Genomic DNA, 18546 nt, shown 5'->3' with positions numbered 1-18546 from the left:
TACATATAAAAGCCTATACAACCAAATGACCAACTCCAGGAAAGGCCAGACAATGAGCCAGCTTCTTGACACCATTCCTGTGACCAGTGCTTTCAAAACAGTCCAGTGAGGTGAACAGAGCAGACAGGGCCCGGGATCCCCCATTCCACAGATGGGGAGGCTGAGGCCCTTCCAGGTGCCACTCTGTGGCCCAGGTCCCCAGAGAGCCAGCAGCGTAGCTGGGACTAGAACACAGCACTTTCTCCACCATAGGGCGGCCTCACCTTGCCTGGAAGTAGGTTCTCGGGTTCCTTGGGGAGGGTGCAAAGGGCAGGTAAGTTGGAAGTGGTGAATTGAGAAGGACCCTGGGGCAGAGTGGGGCTGGGGTCACCGTATGGGGTGGGGACCTGGGGGCAAGGGTGGACACCCTAGCAGGCACAGGCCTGGGGAGAGGTGAGCCCACGTTCCCCTCTGACCGCCACTGGTTCAGGTGGGCTCTCCTGAAAGAGGGAACCCCACTTTCCTAGGACGCCAGGTGCTCCACCCCCCATCGCAGCCTCAACCTCCAGCCAGCCGTAGCCCCAGTGGCCGCCTAGAGAGCCCCCGTAGCGCATTCGAGAGAGAGCTGGATCTTTTCCACACGATCCTTGCCTGGAGAGCACAGAGGAAGAAGGGCCCTGACGCAGCAGAGGTGGCCGCGGCTGAGGACGGGGCTGCGAGCAAAGCGGGGCAGGAGCTCCAAACCGTGCAGTTTGCAGAGCCCGCTGGCGCCAGCCCTCGGGTCGCCCGCTGGGAGCAGCCCGCCTCTTTGCTAGCGTCTCCAGACTCTGAATTTGGGAACTTCAGGGTGGGGAGGCTCGTGGGGACCCTGAAATCCCCCCACCAAGGACTCGGGCATTTGGGACTCGGTGCGTCTCTCAGGAGCTGAGTGTGCAGCTCTGACTTGGCCTTCCCAGGGCGGGACTCTGGGGTACAACCCCCCACGCAGGGCTCGCAGATGAGGGCCCACAGCTCTGACTCCGAGGGTTAGTGCTGCCTCAGTCTCCCTGCTGGGCCCTCTCGTAGCTCAGCCTCCTCACCTGCTCAGCGAGGAGGCCGAGAGCCTTCCTCCAGGGCCCTTGGGAGAGCAAGCCCTCTGTAGCCAGCGTATCCCACGCAGAGTGTGGGGCGGGGGGGGCAGGACCATTGCGAGGACCAGTTCAGCCAAGCACGTGGCCCTGGGAGCCCACTTCAGGGCAGGCACCTGTGCTGCTGGCTGGAAGGTGCCGTCCACACACTGACCCAGGCCTGTCCTCCTGCCCACAGATCTTGGAGCTCCTCTGTCAGATCCTGCAAACAGATTCGTTGAGTGCTATCCAGTTCTGGCTCCTCTACGCTCCTCCCAAGGGTGAGGCACAGCCCCAGGCCCAGGGCCTCCTCTGAGTGGAGGCTGCCGAGGGCCTGGCCCGCTGCTTCTGCAGGACTCAGGGGTCACTCGGCGCCCACCCCGCCTTCCGCCCGAGCCTTTCTCCTTTCTGGGCCCGGAGCTAACTTTTCCCAGCGGGGCTCCGCTGCTCCCCCGCCCCCTCCTCAGCAGGGTTTCCGTGACCCTGCTCCTCACAGGGGACCCCTCCCCCACGCTGACTGCACCCAGGAGGGAGAGTCCAAAGCCCAGATGGAGCAGACACAGCGCCCTTCACCCACCACTGTGGGAAACGCACACACACACACAGATGCAGATACACGCACATAGGAACACACATGGACATAAGAATGGACATGTATGTATGCACTGGGACAGGGAGGAGAGGGTATGTCTAAAAGGGAGGGTGAGGAGTGATGAGAGCCAGAGATTGGAGGCGGCTTCCTGATGGGGAGAGTAAGGGGAGGAGAGGGGCAGGTCCCCTATAGGGTTCCCAGAGTGGGCCAAGGGGTGTTGTGGGCAGGCGGGCCAAGGCCACGGTACACACGAGGGAGGTTGGAGGGGCTGGGCACGCAGCACACACAGGGTCCAGGGAGAAGCAGGACCTGCCCATGGGGCCCTGTGGGCAGAATATGAGATGGTTGAGAAGCTGCCTTGGGCTGGGGTGGGCAGAAGAGCCGGGGGCCCTGCTGCCTGCAGGTCCCATCTGGTGACAGGAGGGGGCTGGGCCATGCCCCTGAGGACCCCGCTCCCTGTGCTTACAGAAAAAGCGGTGGCGCTGGGGCTCCTGCAGACGGCAGTGGCTCAGCTCCTTCCCCAGGGTCTGGTCTCCATCCCAACCGAAAAACTTCTAAACCAGCTCCAGGATGTCCAGGAGCCATCTCAGGAGAGGCCACAGCCAGCCTTCAGGTGGGCTTCACCCCGCACCTGCCCCTCTGTGCCCAGAACTGCTCCCTCATGGTCAGCACCTGTCCTTCCCGGTGAGGCTAGTGGGGTGCGGGGAAGGGGGCCTGGCACTGGCCGGAGCCGGCTGACAGCCTGTCCTGGAGGAAGAGGTCAGCCCCCGCCACGGGACCCTCCAGGCTCTGTGTGCTGCTCAGAGGCCCGCTCCGCCAGACCAGACTCAGCCGCCAGCCGCGGGGTGCCTGAGGGGGTGACCGGTGTCAGCTGCAGCCAGACAGGGCTGGCGGAGCCGCAGCTAGCCCCCCAGGAGCTCTCTGGGAGGACACGGTAGAGAAGGGATGCTAGCACAGGCAGGCGGCAGTGCCTTTACGTCGGTATTAAGCACCCTGGGTGGCTGGAGAGAAAGAGATTAATTCCAAGGTGAGGAAAGGGAGGGTGAAGAAAGGCCTCACAAAGCAGGTGCGGAGGGCCTGACAGGTCAGCACCGGAACCTGCAGTACTGAGCACCCATTCTATCTCCCTGACGTCGCTGGTGCTCTGCACAACCACCCATGGAGGCCCTATGACCTCCAGAGGAAACTGAGACTCAGAAAGAACTGAATGACCCATAGACACCTGGCCGGTCGGCAGAAAAGCTGGGACCAGGCCTGGGCTCGCCTACCTGATACGCCCAGCAGTGCTCAGATCCACACAAGAGTGTGTTACAAGTGAAAATTCCTAGAGTCTGACACACAGGTGGGGTGGGAGGGGAGTGAGGGCACGCAGGGCTGTGTGTGTGTGTAACATCACCCGAGCACTCCTGATAGAACTGGGAGAGCACTGCTGGGTGAAGAGGCTTTGAACAGGCCAAGGAGAGGGTGGGAAGTGTCAGGAATGGAAGTGGTGTGCACACTTTCGGGGATGCTGAGTCTGGGGTGGTTGGAGCGTGGCGGGCTGGTGCTCGCTTAGGTTTCTTACAGGTGTGGGTGCTCGCTTTGGCCCTGCACGTGGTTTCTTTGCCACTCGGGGGGCGGGGGAGGCCCAGGAGAAAGGCAGGCGTCACTGTGACCTTGGTCAAGACACCTCCCATCTCTGAACCGGTTTTACCTCTCAAAAGCCCCTCTCCCAGAGCGGAGGGCAGGAAAGTACATCGGGTGCATAAAAAGGCTCGCTGAAGTGTAAAGTCGATACAAGATAATACGAGAGCATTATTCATGCTTGTAAATACTTCATTAGGGAAGCAGGCTCTCCCTTCCTCCATTCCCAGGGGAAGGCTTCCTGTCTGCGAGGCCAAGAAAGGGCCGGGGGGTGGGGTGGGGGGCTGTAGTGGCCTCCCTCACAGCTCCTGGGGCAGGAGGGCCTTGGCTCCCTGTGGCACAACAGGCGATGGAGTCACAGTTGTCAGGGTCTGGCTTGGGTAGTGCTTGCTGATTCTCAGGGCGGATTGGCTGCTGCCTCTTCCGGGAGCCCCTTCCTCACCTCCTCGCCCACCTGCTGCTCTGCTATGGTGCAGTCCATCCTGACCTTCCCGGACCTCCTTTCCTTTGTGTTGGTTATAGCCAATCCCCAAAGAAGTCAAAGACACCGCCTCTTCCCAAAAGCGAAAAACCAGGTAAGATTCCGTGGGGCAGATCCCTGCAGGCTCACTGAGGCCCACGCTCGCTGGATTCCTTGGGGGATGTAAGGCTCCTGGGAGATAGGTCTCTGCCCAAGGAAGCTGCTCATTCCATCCATCCATTCATTCAACAGAAACTCATCTAGTGCCTATGTGCCAGGCTCTAGGGATCATTGGGAATGTTGGGGGCAGCGGGAGGTTGGGGGAGATGAAGGAGGAGGCTGCGACAGTCACTCTGGTGCCTGAGACCAAGGCAGGGGAGGAGAACGGAGGTGGGAGGGGAGAACAGGCAGGTATCTCCATGTACTATATTCTCCCCCACTGGCCTGCAAAGGGTCCTGAGTGGCTGGCGGGGGGTCTGCATAGAGCAGGCACTTCATTGATATTTGTTACCTGGATGTAGTGAGGCTCTGAGCTCCTCGTCACCGCAGAGCCCAGAGCAGAAGCTGGGTTGACTGGCCCTCCTGCATCTCCCTCTGCTCTCGCACATCTGCCCGGGGCCTGGTGGGGAGAAGGCCTCCTCCCAAATCTCCTGGGCAGCTCCAAGGTAGGGCCTGGCCCCTCCCCTCCTCTCGGCCAGCTGTGTCTCCCCTTCTCACAGAGTGCATCGGAAAAGCACAGGTTCTCCAAGTGCATCCCAGCCAGAGCACAGAAGAGAAAGTGGCAGAGCCGAAGGCGGAGTGCTGAGGAGCGGGCGCCGCCTCACCCACCTGGCTCCAGAGCTGCCTCACCCACCTGGCTCCAGAGCCAGCTTTGCCCACCCTGCTCCAGAACCAGCCCTGCGCTCCAGCTTGTGCCTGCCTCAGCCGCCTCAACAGCAATACGTCCTTTCCTTTCACGTAGAGCCCATTAAAGCACCACCCTCCCTTTAAGAGGACAGTTCCACTCTCCTCTCAGCAGCACGTCTGTGCTTGGGGCGCTTATTCCTGGAGGGGTGAGCTGCAGGGAACCGTCCCACTCCCTTGGAGAATGCCCGGGTGCCAGCGTGGGGCTTACAGGTTCTTTCGCGTCCCAGGAACTGAAGGGCAGGTAGTGGCTAAAACGGCCTGAGAAAAAGGCTCTGCCTCTCTCTGAACCAAGACACACATGGCTCTGGTAGATTGGAGCAGAGGTCAGGCATCCACAGGCCTCCTCAAAATCATCAGCGATACCAGTGATTGCATTCCTCCCAGGCACGGAGGCAGGGGCGTCAGTAAGAGTTAATGAACACTGTGAACTGAGCCAGAAGAGTCAGGCAGCTTTGGGTAGAGGTAAATGACACAGATTTACTCAAGAGTCTTAGGGTTCGCAAACTGGAAACACAACTAGGCAATTCCCAGCGTGTTCCACAGGAGAACGGAAAGCTGGGGGTTCTTCATAGTAAAAAGCACATCCAGGTCTGCACTCTTGGCCCCTGGCTTGGTCCACGATGGTGGCTGTCTGAGGTCTGGTGGTCTGGACAATGGCACAGTTTCTTCTTGAGGTAATTCAAAGGGTTAATTGAAGGTTTGATGCCCAGCCAGGCATTAACGCACAACGCACTGGTGCCCATCCAGGTATTGACGCAGGACTGGAAAGTTCAAAACTTTAAGTTCCCAGAGTCAGTCAGAACAAGAATAATGGTTTCCTCATGCCTCAGCCTACTTAATTTTAATAACTCCATTTTATTTCTTCACTCTACTCCTCAAACACTATGTGAATTGTTCTACATGCGTTCTATAGAGTATTATATTTATTCTCCCCAAAGCTTCATGAGGTAGTAGGTTAATATAATAACTCCCATTTTATAGATGAATAAACCGAAGCTCAGAAAGGTGAAATAAGTTGTCCACAGCCACATAGTAAGTGGCAGAGCCCAGCTCCAAACCCAACGTGTCTGGTTTTAGAATCCCCACTATACTCTACTGCTTTACAAACTGAGACCCTCACCAAAAGTTGTGGTTGCATATGGGTTAGCAAAATGGTGGTTGGCAAGGTCAAGGGGGAAAGGGACATTATTATATAAATGTGACTCAGATGCACCCAGGGTGCCCCTGCCTTTTAAGATCTAGAGAAGATGGCCTTGACTCTCTAGGAAGTCCAGTGTCATCCTTGAGGTTTCTGCCAATTCCATGAAAGGTGAAGGGGAGGAAGGCACTGAGGATTTACAATATCAAGGTCACTGTGGCTGTCAGCTCCTACTTCTACTGAGTTCAGTCCATGGATTGTGGCTCCATTCCACAGCACTGCTCCACCTCACTCAATTCAGATGGATTAAGTCCCTGAGGGTTTTCCCAAATACTCCATTCACAAAAAACTTTTTTAAAAAAAATAATCCTTACCTGAGGAGTGAGGTTATTTTTTCCGTTCTTTAGAGTGTGAAAGGGAAAGGGGGAGGGGGAAGTAGAGAAAGAAACATTGAAATGAGAGAGACATTGATTGGTTGTCTCCCAGACACACTTAACTGGGAATCAAACCCGAAACTCTTTGATGCATGGCCAATGCTCTAACCACTTGATAACCCGGCCAGAGCAGGCTCATTGTGGGTTTTTTGAAAGTCCTGGTGTCCTTTTTGAAATATATTTTTATTGATTTCAGAGAGAAAGGGAAAGGGAGAGAAACATCAATGATGAGAATCATTGATCAGCTGCCTCCTGCACACCCTGCTATTGGTGATCAAGCCCACAACCTGGGCATATACCCTGACCAGGAATGGAACCATGACCTCCTGGTTTATGGGTCTATGCTCAACCACTGGGCGACACCAGCTGGGCTCATTGTGGTTTTAATGTGCCTTTCCCAGGTGGCATCTGGTATTTAACACCTTTTCATGTGCTTATTGGCCATTGGTGTATCTGCTTTGAAGAAATGTCTACTCAAATATAATTTTGCTGTAAAAACAAAATCCCTGTTTTGTACGAGGACTCTCAATCCTGTCTGGACCTTTGTTCTACAGGGAATGCCCTGCAAGGAAAGCCCGCCACCCATGCTGGTCTGAGGAGCTCACATTTCTGTTTGCTTCCGTGTAGTCCAGCATTTGTTCATTCTCTCCACCTAAGCCTTTGTTCACCATCAGAGATTATTCATATAAACTGATTTTTGCCTACACACTTTGTTCCTGCCAGCCAGGAGAGGGAAAGGTGCAAACTAGCAATTTGCCCATCTCCGTCTGAGATGGTCTGTATCCCTAATGGGAGACAAATAGCAAGTGTTACAGTGCCCATTTGGGCACTGCCAAGCACACAGTCCCCTTTCCACCCGATTGGCAGGGTGGGGGGAACCTGTGGGTTTTCTAGGCTCTTTGCCCAACTGCTCTCATTGTGCTATTTTCAGGGAGCAAAGCACGTGCTCATTCCTGGAGCCTTCATTCAGCTTGGCCTCAGGTGTGGCGTCTCTAGGTGAATCTCCCAGAAGTATGTGGTTTTGGTTGAGACCCTGCCCAGGTTTCTACATTAGTGACCCATTCCTGGCTACTTTCATTTCCTCTGGGCCACTGAAGTATGCAAACGGAAATAAAAATGACAAAGATGCTGTAATAGTAACTGCGTTTTACTTTTGGCCGACTTGCTTGTGAAGGAGTAAAAACCTGAAGAGGATACAAGCCCGAAAATGAACTCAGACTAGAAAACCCACAGTGCCCTGCCATTCCCCGGGCAGGCTGGGGGCAGACCCCACGCCGCTGCAAGGTTACAGGAACTTGTGTTTTCCTCCAGGTGCTGCAGCCGTTGTGCCATGCCACAGTCACCCCCTATTTGAGTAACGGTCGCCTTCTTACCAAGGAGACCCCCAGAGCCCTGTGGCTTTTTGGTTTATTCCTGGCCATACCCAATTGCTAAAGCACCCTGCCTCCTGACAGCACCTGCCCCCAGTTAATCCTCAGAAAGTCACCAATCCAGGACTGATAGCTTCAGGGGGAATCCAAACCTCAGAAAAGACACCCTCCTCCCCCTGTGCAGCGTCACTCGATGCAGCCTCGACGCCCCAAGTCAATCGGTTTGATTTTGTTGAAACGCAGGTTTGTCCTCTGGGTTTCTGGCTGTTGAGCCTTTGGAGCTGGTATTACACTGATGCAGCCCAGCTCTGTTTTTTTCCATTTGGCTCAGCTTTTGTTTCCCATCAGAGATAATTAACCCAGGTAATGATTGCTTAGGTGTTTCCTTCCTGCCAGCAGGAAAGGGGAGGAACAGTGAGTGCTATTAGCAGCTCTCCCAGGCCTGTCTGCCTCAGTGATTCTTAGAAATCAGTTGCCCAGAAATCAGGATTTTAAAAAGATTCCCAGGTGATTCTAATGTGCAGCCACGGTTGAGAACCACTGGTCTACCTCCTGGCTGTTTTTTTAATCCTCATGGAGGTTATGTTTTTATTGATTTTAGAGGGAGAGGGGGAGGGGGAGAGGGGAAGGGGGAGGAGAAATACTGATGTGAGAGAGGAAACATCGACTAGTTGTCTCCCGTACACTCCCCAACCAGGATCGCCTGAGGATCAAACCCACAGCCTAGGTATGTGCCTTTACTGGGAATTGAACCTGCAATCCTGCGAGGCATGGGACTACAGCAACCAACTGAGCCACACCGTCCAGGGCTGTCCACTTCTTCTAAAATAGGGTGGGCACCCCAACATAGCTGCCCAGGCAGGAAGGCGGGCAATTGTCCAGTCCCAATCATGGACAGCACTTGGGTGAAGGGCTAATGAGCAGAGTGCACCTCCCAGGGGCTCTCCCCAAATCCCTGTCACAGAACAGCCCTGGTGGCACTTGGTCTGCCCCCAGCAAGCTGTCTGTCCTGGGGAAGTCTCTCCTCTCTTTGGGCATCCGGTCGGCCCTCAGCTCACTTAGGCCCCTTCTTACTTGGACAGTCTGTGATTCTAAGTTCAAACTATAGAATTAAGTGGGTATCCCAGTAATAAAAGTCACTAACATTTGTTCAAGGCCTTTGATGTCCCTGGCTCTATGCTTAGCATTTAATATATATGATCCCATTTAGTTCTCATAATGAGATTAAATATTACCATTCTCCCCCCTCCCTTTTTTAGGTGAAGAAATGAGGCGAAGGGAGGTTAGGTAACTTGTCATAGCTACTAAGGGACAACCGGGCATGTAGTCCGCATAGCATCCTGCTTTGCTAGGTATCATGAAGAGATCAAAAAGAAACTGAGGCACAGAGAAGACATGATCCCCTCAGTCCCACAGCCAGAACCCGCTTTGGCCCCTCTTTCTAAAGCTGCTAACAGCACTCCCTCCAAACCGGTCTAGCCAGGGCAAAGGGAAGGCTTTCCACACAGGCTCCTGGCCCTTTAAAGTAGCCTGACCGGGAGCTGCACACCCCAGAATTGAAGAGACAGGGGGAGGGGGAGGAGCCCCAAGCAAAGCTGCTGTGCTGGTGGCTCTGGGAAGGTCCAGACCAGCCCACCTTGGGCCAGCTCAGCAGACCAGAGGCAGCACGTGGCTCAAGGACAAAACCATTGACAAGTTTCATTTGAGCTTTGGAGTATTTATTCTTTGTTAACACTTAAAACTCAGGAGTTGAGATTTCTCTGAAAACATCAGAAGCTATGGAAACTCTGGATCCTGTTCCGCCTGGCATAAGCTCTCACTCACTATATTCCCCACCCTCATTTACAAGATTTGCCTGGAGTGGGGGCATCCTGCTCTGGACACACATGCCGTCCATTTGTGGCTCGTCCCAGCTCATTCATGTCCACTGCGTCAGCTCTCTAGCTCTCCCTGCCCCTTAACCTCCACATCCCCATAACAATGGCCCCCCTGAGACCATTTGGCCCTTGGCTGGAACAATAGCCCAATGAGCACTGAGTTCAATCATCTATTTTATAGTAGAAGCTGAGCCCTCAAGAGGGAAAGGTTCTTAGAGGGAAAAGGAAAACTCTTTATACTCACGGATCAGGGCAAGTTCTGTGAAGTATATTTTATTGCCTCCTAAATTACAGGATGTTAGCAGTGGGGAATCCAATTCCGTTCACTACAAAAGGTGTTGATTGACAGCTTAGTTTTACCTAGTGGCCAGGACTATTGTGCCCCGACCACGTTCTAATTCTATAGCTACTTGGCAGAGTGGAAGGAAAGACTTGATGGCTTTAGAGCCAGGCGCAGCCACTCCCGGTGTCACCTTCTGCAGTTACTTCATTACCCTGAACCTCGGCTTCTGCTTTTATATGAGAACTAGAGGCCCAGTGCACAAAATTCATGCATGGATAGGATCCCTACGCTGCTGGGCAGGGCCTGCCTTCATTCCATGCCACCCTCTGGTGGTCAGTGCACGTCATAGCGAGTGGTCCAACTCCCAGTTGGTTAAACTCCCAAGGGGACAATTTGCATTTTGGCCTTTTATTATATAGGATTCTTCCCAGCCAGAGCACTAGATTAACCAGTAAGTAGATTATCTGGGCTCTGATTTCAATACTAAGAACCTCAAGCCCTTTTCTTTTTAGCAAACACTGTCACTTACTGGGTACCAGCAGGTGGCCTGCACACAGAATTCCAGGCACATGTTTTGTCAACTGCATGATCTCCCCTCAGCTGCTTATGGAGAGACTGTCTGCACTTGGCTAGATGTGTGACTTAGGCAAGTGACTCAACCTCTCTGAGCCTCAGTTTCCTCATGGGGTTGTTGTAAGGATTTAGGGATATCAGGTGAAGGGCATAGCACAGTGCCTGGCCTTATAGTATGTGTTCAATAAATGTTAGCAATATAGCCCCCTAAACTCAAGTTCCCATTTCTAGAAAGTAATCTGGAATGAAAGCCACATTGCGATCACCATACCTCTTTCTTGACAACTCTTTATACAAGGGACAAGCTGATACTTACCGATGGGTCCCATGATTACTTCCCATGTTCCCATACCATCTTCACAACTGCCCCATCCAGAGAGCAGGTCAGAGATGGCTTTCCCCGTCCTGCAGGTGGTAGGTCAAGTGAAGCACTAACGGTCAGACATGAAGACACAGGGTTGGGCTGTAACCTGGATCTTTTGCCTCCAAGACCAATGTTCTACCCCCTACACCCTGCCGACTATTAACGAGATGGTCAGCTGAGGTGAGGTGATTCGGAAGGCCCCTCAAGTATCCTAGGCTCTTGGGGACACCGTTATGAATGCCAATTCTTGCTATGCAGACAGCAAATTCAAAATGTCTGGCAATGTTGTTTGGATGCCCAAGACTTCTTCTGAAAGTGTTTTTTGAGAAGATGAAAACCAAAATTTTAGAGTTGGCGGCCGTACTGTTATCCCATTGGAGAGACTGGAGTCTGGACAATTTATGGAAGGCAATAAGAAATACATATCAAGTGCCTTCAAGATGTGGATTTGGTACATCTTTCACTCTAACTCACTTCTGGAAAGCTGTCTTAAGAAAAATCAGGTAAAAATGAAAAGATTTTCTTCACATCGTTTATGATGTCAAAATTTAGCAACAACCTAAATTTTCAGTCCTAAAGAATGTGGTTTAATAAATGGTCATTTATCCATACATGGGGTACTATGTGCCCTTAAAAATAAAGAGTTAGACTGAGGTGGTTTTGCTCAGTGGATAGAGCACTGGCCTGTCAACTGAAGGGTCCCGGGTTTCATTCCCATCAAGGGCACATGCCCAGGTTGCGGGCTCAATTCCAGTAGGGGGCGTGCAGGAGGCAGCCAATCAATGATTCCTTCTCATCACTGATGTTTCTATCTTTCTCTCCTTCTCCTTTCCTCTCTGAATCAATAAAAAAAAATGTATTTTTTTAATGAAGTTTTAGCTGGACAGATTTCAGGATGGAATGCTGCTGCCCGGGCAGTGGGGGAGGGGAACAGAAGCAATGTGCTCCAACTGCTGTGAGAGCCGGGGGTGCTGAAGTTCTCAGAGGCCCACTCTGCCCACACTACCAACCATGGCAAGGACTGCACAGCACCAAGGGCATCTGTCCACCTCGGTCATCCCCTCTTTGTGGTCTACCTACCTCCTGGGTAGCTGGTCCCACAGAATTCCCTGCCTGAACAATTCTGAGTGCAATTCTAGGGCCTGTGCTAGCATCTCCCTAGGTCAGTCCCCCGGAGGTGTGCCTGAGTTACCCTGTATGCACTTCTAGGCCCAAGTGATAGCTGTTTAAAAGAGGTAGCTTCTAAGGGGAGGAGGGCTTTCGCAGGGAGATATAAATGGAGCTTGAAGTTGAGGGCTAGAATGCTCCCACAGGCATGTGAGGTCCCTGGAGGGGTTCTCTGTGTCCTTGTCGTGAGCCCCACAACGTTAGGGAGGGGCCTGTGAGAAACAAATCCATACACTCAGTGATGGATTAGCAATGTCTGACACCGCAGGGGGTTAGCTGTGAATTGGTTCTTTTAAATTGTACAGCACGTGTTTCATGTCAGCCTGCCCTGCCCAATAAGATGCATCACACTCCTACCATCTGTCCAGCATCCACGTTCCATTCGGACTTGTGGGGAGCCGGCACGGCCATGGCATACTCAGCCCTAGGGTGCCTTATGTGCCATGCCAGCTCAGCCTGGTTCAGTGACCCTGAGTGGGGGCGATGAAAGGATTAGAAAAGACAGACAAGAGAATGAAAGCTGGGTCTCGGTGGGACACTGCCCCTCTGATGGACAGCGCCAACGCCCACAAGCCGTGTCTTTATTTTATAGCAGATGCCACGAGGCAAAATAAGGGCGTGGTCAAGTTGTTTACATCATTCTCTGGGTTTCAATCCTACTCAACTACATGCCCCTGAACTCTATCACTCAGGCACGTGGGGCCACGTGTTCAGACCATAGGTTCAAGCTCACAACCATAGCTGTTGGCTATAATTGTGCTGGGAGGGCTCTGCCATCCAAGCTGGACTTGCACGTGGCCACGAGAGGACTGTGCCCTCTCCTCAGTCCGAGGCTTGAACCTGTCCAAACACTGCAGTCGCACCCCGCAGGGCTTTTGCAGGAAAACAATGTTCACCACCTTCCAAGTGCGGACAGCCTTGCTCCTTAGAACGTTCTTCACCATGCAGATCCCAAAACTACCTCCCCGGCACGTCCACCCTTTGGGCCAAATTCTGGATGTCGACTTTCCCCAGGCCACACAGCTACTCGGCGGTGCAACCTGAGTGGGCCCCCAGCCCTGTTCTTACCTCTCCACCCTGAGTGATGCTCAGAGGAGCCCCATGGCCAGTGAGGCCAAGGCAGGGAGGCTGCGGGTCAAGTCTTCTTGTGCCTCTAGCATCTCGCCGTCCAGCCCCCACCCCCAATTGTCTCGTCACAGCCCAGCCCCTGTCCTCCAAAACACACAGAGAGAAAACACACAACACAACATGTTGGGGTCCAGAACAAACCACCAAGGACAATGTTAATAAATACGTAACAATTCAAAGATCTGGATCTCAAAAGCAGAGTTCACAGCCCTTCCCCAGGCAGGCGGGGTCACAGGAATGGTTCAGTGTGTGCCCAGCATCAGGAGGGGCAGGCAGCAGGTGGAGGGCTCTCCGCCCCAGGCACTCCCAGGCCGGCCCGCTGCTCCTATCCCTGTAGCTTGGCTCAGAAGAGCTAGCAAGCACCTCTACAGCTGCTGAAGGGTCTGGGAGACCCTTGCACCACTTGGGGTGAGGCCCCTGGGAGGGACCCTTGGGGACTCAGGTGGCTTCCAGAGAGCCAGAGGGTCAAGGGAAGTTACCTGCCCTTGGACGTAAGGGGGTAGGGCAGCCGAGGCACCACAGTGCTGTCTGTCAGCGTCTCCTCCCCACCCCAGCAGGGGGCAGAGGCTCATATCCCCCCCGGGGTGGCCCCTGTCATTTCCAGAGCCCGGCTATGAGTGGACTCAGGTCCTCAGCTCTGAGGCCTGACCCCCCTCCCCGATCAGCACCACAAACCTCTGGCCCCAGCTGGAGCCAGGTGGGAGAAGAGGACCCCTAACTCCAGCAGGAGTGGTCTTTGGCAAAGGGCAATGATTGACGGGGCACAGCCTGAGAACGCACGTCGAACGCACGTCTCCATCTGTGTTCCCTTCCAGGTCGTCTCCCTTCACGCCCTGGAGTGATGTGATGACCTAGATGCCGTTCCTGGTCTAGCCATGGCTCTAGCACCAGTTGGGAAATCCCTGGATGAGGAAGACACTTTCTAGAGTGTCCAGAGCCCCTTTGGGTGAACCGGAGTGAGGCTGGGAGGCCCACCTGTAGACTGGAGGTCCCAGAAGCAGCAGAAAGTGCCGTCTACCGAGGCAGAGGTGGCCACCAACACTGGTGGCAAGCTGACTGCCCCTTGGCCTTGGCTGGAAGAGCTGCACAGAGCTCTTGCTACAAAGGCTGGGCCAGAGATGAACTTGCCTCCCACCTGCCCCAGCCCGGCAGCCGAACCCCACAACCGCCCTCACCCCCAGCTCCTTTCCTCTCTGACTGCCCGCCCCCGGGCCCCGCCCTCAACTTCCCTGGCCCTGCTGTGCCCCTCTGAGCAGAGGGGTCAGGTAGACAGGGCCTGCACAGGGGTCCCACCAGTTCTGTGAAGACAGGCAGCTGGACAGGTCCAGTGTGGGACCCAGTGGCTGTGAGGACAGGGCGTCAGCTGGCCCTCAGTCCTGGCAGGAGAGACAGACAGGAGCCCCTGAGAGGTTCGACTCAGTCACCAGGGCTGCTTGCTGAGGTATCTCAGGTTACGGTTTTCCCTGATTTTTTTTCTTCCTCGCACACCCATTTCACAGGTGAAAAGTATCACAGCCCGAAACTAGAACAAGAAGGCAAATAATTTAAAAGGAAGTCTGTGCTTGCCCCTGGCCCGCTGGGTGTCCTCTGAGCTGGAGGTCTTGGGCAAGTTTACAGAGTGTAAACTTGACTGGCGGCGGGATGGGCAGGACAGGGCTCATGTCACCGGGGAGGTGGCTGGAAGGCCGGTGCCCGGATGCTTCAGGTCTTCCCTGAGTTGCCCTTTCTCCTCAGAGGCTGGCAGAGGTGGGCCAGGGGTCCAGCCCCAAGGCTGCCCCCAGGTGGCATTAGGGGAAGTGCTCCGCAATGCTCCAGGACTCAGTTTCTGGGGAGCAAAGCCGAGGCGCTGGGTCACCGGGGGGCTTGTACCCAGAGGTCCTGGGAGCTGTGTGGGTCGGCCAAGCAGATGGTTGTCCGAGCCCGTTGGCCACATGGTGGGTTCCACAGCCTCTGGAGGGGTCTTGGCTCCTGGCGAGGGGCTCCCAGGCGTGGAGTAGGGTGGTGGTGAGGTCAGGCCGGGGTCCAGGCTGGCAGCAGGGCCTGAGGCCTTCTTGGTGCAGGACTCACAGCACAGCCGGTGGAAGCCGGGGAGGGAGCAGTAGCGCTCGTGCACCTCCATCTGACAGAGGCTCGACCTGTCCCCCATGCAGGGCTCTGCTGCACACACAGAACAAGGACCGATGCCGGGAGGACATCTGTCAGCCGCTGACACCAGGACACACCCCCAGCCTCCCCCTCAGCCCGCCTGCGGCAGGCCCTTCTCCTGCTCTGGCTGGACGCACTATAAAGCTTTTCCCCAGATGGAGACACGGGCCACCTGACGGAGACAGGACCGAGTAACAGCCCTCATTATGTGGCAGAGGGGCTACACCCCGAACAGTGGTTCTCAAAGCAGGCCCCCAACCTGCAGCGTCAGCGTCACCAACGCTGGTTGGAAATGCACATTCTCAGGCCCCACCCAGGCCTCTCGAATCAGAAACTCTGGGGTGGGGCCCAGCTCTGTGCGTTTTTTGTTTGTTTTTAAATATGTTTTTATTGATTTCAGAGAAAGGAAGGGAGAGAGAGAGAAACATCAATGATGAGAGAGAGTCATTGATCGGCTGCCTCCTGCACGCCCACACTGGGGATCAAGCCTACAACCCAGGCATGTGCCCTTGACTAGAATCGAACTCGTGACCCTTCAGTCCACGGGCTGACGCTCTATCCACTGAGCCAAACCAGCGAGGGCCCAGCTCTGTGTTTTAACAAGACCTTCAAGGTGATGCCAATACACGGGAAACTCTGAGAACCACGGCCCGACATCATGAGTTGTCGGATTTGACTGCCAACTGGATTCACCTGGGGAGCTTTACAAATAGCCACTGCCGAGCTCCCACACCTAGAGAGACGAGTGGGGTGGGTGTGACCACGGGTGGGGTGGGTGTGACCCGGGCACTGGGTGACTCTAACGTGTAGCAGACCTTGGGAACCTTGCTCTGAGTGGAAGTGGGAACCCGTGCCTCCTCCCAACCAACCCAAAGGAGTCTGGTCCACTCCACCAGGACCAGGTGAATACCCAGGTAAGTCACCTTGTGACACGCTGATCAAACACTAACCCTCCACCAGTAAATGTGGAATCAAGCAGATCTAGGTTCCAATCAAGGCTCCCCGACTTAAAAGCTGTGAGGCCTTGGGCAAGTCAATTTCTCCACCACCACCCTGTTTCATCAACTGTAAAATGGGGGTAACGCTGGCATTTACCAATGAATAATAACACGATAAATAACATTTATAATATTCCTGGCATACAGGAGCGCTCACTGTACTAGTCTCTTTTGCTTTGTTTCTGCGCCAACGGAAGTCGAAGGAATGAGTCTGGTGGCCTCTAGATGGCACCAGAATTCTAGGACAGGAATCAGAGCCCCATCCTTTGCTCTTGGGAGGAAAAGGGAAGGAAACCCAGGCCCTTGCACAGCCGGAGCCTCAGCACAGGGGCAGAGAAGCCACAGAGTTAGAGCCAGAACATTCTCTGAGGACATCTAGTCAGACTGCTTTGTTTTACAGGTGAGGTCACTAGGAGTTAGGATCTGTGGTCTTTCTGCTACTCCTTTTCTTAACCCAGATCTACAATTACTTACCTTTGGGAAAGAGAGAAGGACTTTAGAAGGGCACATAGAACATTGATCCTGGTACATAGCAGGTGCTTAGTCAATTATTGATGGATGGGTGGATGAGATAGGTGGGTGCATGAATGGGTAGATGGATGAATGGATGGATGGGTGGGTGGGTGGATGCATGTGTGGGAGAAAGAACTGATCACGAGGCAGAGAGAAGCTACTATTTTGGTTGTTGTTAGCTGACATCTGGACAGGGAGGGCTGCAGGCATTATCTCATTTAATTCTCTCAACAGCCGTAGGACGGCAGCTCAGATCTACAACTGCTTATCCAAAAATCTTGAAACAATACATGGCTCATAATTCAGAACTTTTGAGGTTAGAAAAATAATTTTCACTGTTTCATATTGTATAACATTCCCAGTGGAGATTGGGACATCATCTTATAACCAAATATGGCAATGTTTTTATAGCAGAATAACGGATCTCTTGTTAGTTCAGGTCACATTTTGCTGCCAAATGAATCTGCACCAAATTCAGGGAAACACGTGCAGATTTCAGCATTTTAGAATTGCAGATAAGGGATCATGGACCAGGACAAGCATTAGCCCCACCTCACCGCTGAGGAATCCGAGGCCTCTGGAGGCTAAGATCACATGCACTGGGTCTGCTCCACTACAGGGAGCAGTGGCCACTGGAAGGGTGGGGGAGGCGTGGGGCCCAGAAACACACTTACTTGATGTTATCTTGTTAATAGGATGTAGGGACCCAGATTGTGGGGTCACAAGTGCCTGGACGCCAGCCCTCACGGTAGAGTTCTGGAGGTTTCCTGTGAGCAGAGAGAAGCACCTCTAATATTGGGGATTTCTAGGGGGCCAGGATACAGGCTGGGCTGGAAATTGGGTCTAGAGGAGCTGGGCCTGCCTGGCCTCCCCCACCCCCACATCCTCTCCGGCTCACCTCTGCAGGCAGGCAGACTGCAGGCCTGGATGGTGTCCGGCTTGTCCCCCTCGCACTGTCCGAGACTGTTGGCATTGGTCCGGCACACCACCTGCCGCTGCTGGATGCCCTCTCCGCAGGTGGCAGAGCACTGCCAGGAGACAGGCAGGGCCAGGCCACAGTGGTCGGGGAGGAGCAGGTGGAGAGACAGAGGGAGGGGGCAGTGAGCTCCAATCTAGCCAATGCCCAGGACAGAAAGCGTACAAACAAAGGTGCCAAGTCCCCACTTGGTCAGCGGGATGAGCAAGGACAGCACACCAGTTGTCACATGCGCTTGTCCTGGGTGGCGGACAGCCACTGAGCTCGGAACCCCAGGAACCCTTCCACCATCTGAACGGTTAAACCTGGCTCAGGACCCCATTCCGGCAATGCCGCCTGTGTCCACTCTGCCTGGTCTGTGTCCGGGTTCTTAAATGTTTTGTGTATCATCCTGGCAAACTCCCCTGTGTGACACACCGGCCCCTGGGACCTGGGGCAGGGTGGTTTACTTGATGATATCTTGGTAACAGGATGCAGGGTCCTGGATCATGGCGTCTGCTAAACACACAGTTGGGTGACAAGGTCCCATAGACATGAATGAGTCTGTGGCTCACATGACCAAAACCCAGCGTGCAGAGGCATGCTCAGAAGTGTCTTCATCCCCAAGAGGACAAGGCGTGGGCAAAAGGAGAAGACACAACCACATGCGAGGGCTGCCATACACAGCACCCCCCTGACGCTTCTTCCTCTGACAAATGGGTGGTGGGGGGGGGCCCTCCAGGAAAAGCAAGACTGCCCAGCGTGAAACTAGACTGGAAAGGCTGGGTTCAGGCACCGAGCACAGCCGCTCCTGGCGGGTGGGGAAGAGCTTGCAAAGGTCCGCTTCTCAGACTGGGCCTGGGACAACCCGAGGGAGACACCGTGCCACAGGCCGCAGAGAACCATGACACAAGGTGGCTCGTCCTCCCGAGGTG

General features: G+C 54.3%; 2 protein-coding genes across 2 annotated transcripts in view; one reads left to right on the top strand and one right to left on the bottom strand.

Annotated features, from left to right (window-relative positions):
- Positions 1-4565, top strand: part of TBATA (thymus, brain and testes associated) — an 11418-nt gene extending 6853 nt beyond the window's left edge. The window contains exons 7-10 of the mRNA XM_006761012.1: positions 1285-1366; positions 2146-2290; positions 3823-3875; positions 4480-4565. Coding sequence (XP_006761075.1) covers positions 1285-1366; positions 2146-2290; positions 3823-3875; positions 4480-4565 — 366 coding nt within the window. The remainder of the gene's footprint in view (positions 1-1284; positions 1367-2145; positions 2291-3822; positions 3876-4479) is intronic.
- A 9660-nt stretch (positions 4566-14225) lies between these two features.
- LOC107182676 (A disintegrin and metalloproteinase with thrombospondin motifs 14-like) overlaps positions 14226-18546 on the bottom strand; it is a 10181-nt gene continuing 5860 nt past the window's right edge. The window contains exons 5-7 of the mRNA XM_015562134.1: positions 17555-17684; positions 17331-17423; positions 14226-15157 (exon numbers count right to left, since the gene is read on the bottom strand). Of these exons, the coding sequence (XP_015417620.1) occupies positions 14658-15157; positions 17331-17423; positions 17555-17684 (723 nt within the window). The 3' untranslated portion in view covers positions 14226-14657. The remainder of the gene's footprint in view (positions 15158-17330; positions 17424-17554; positions 17685-18546) is intronic.

The sequence above is a fragment of the Myotis davidii genome, unplaced genomic scaffold (assembly GCF_000327345.1).
Source record: "Myotis davidii unplaced genomic scaffold, ASM32734v1 scaffold134, whole genome shotgun sequence".
NCBI lineage: Eukaryota > Metazoa > Chordata > Mammalia > Chiroptera > Vespertilionidae > Myotis > Myotis davidii.
This window is presented reverse-complemented; position numbering and strand designations above follow the sequence as displayed.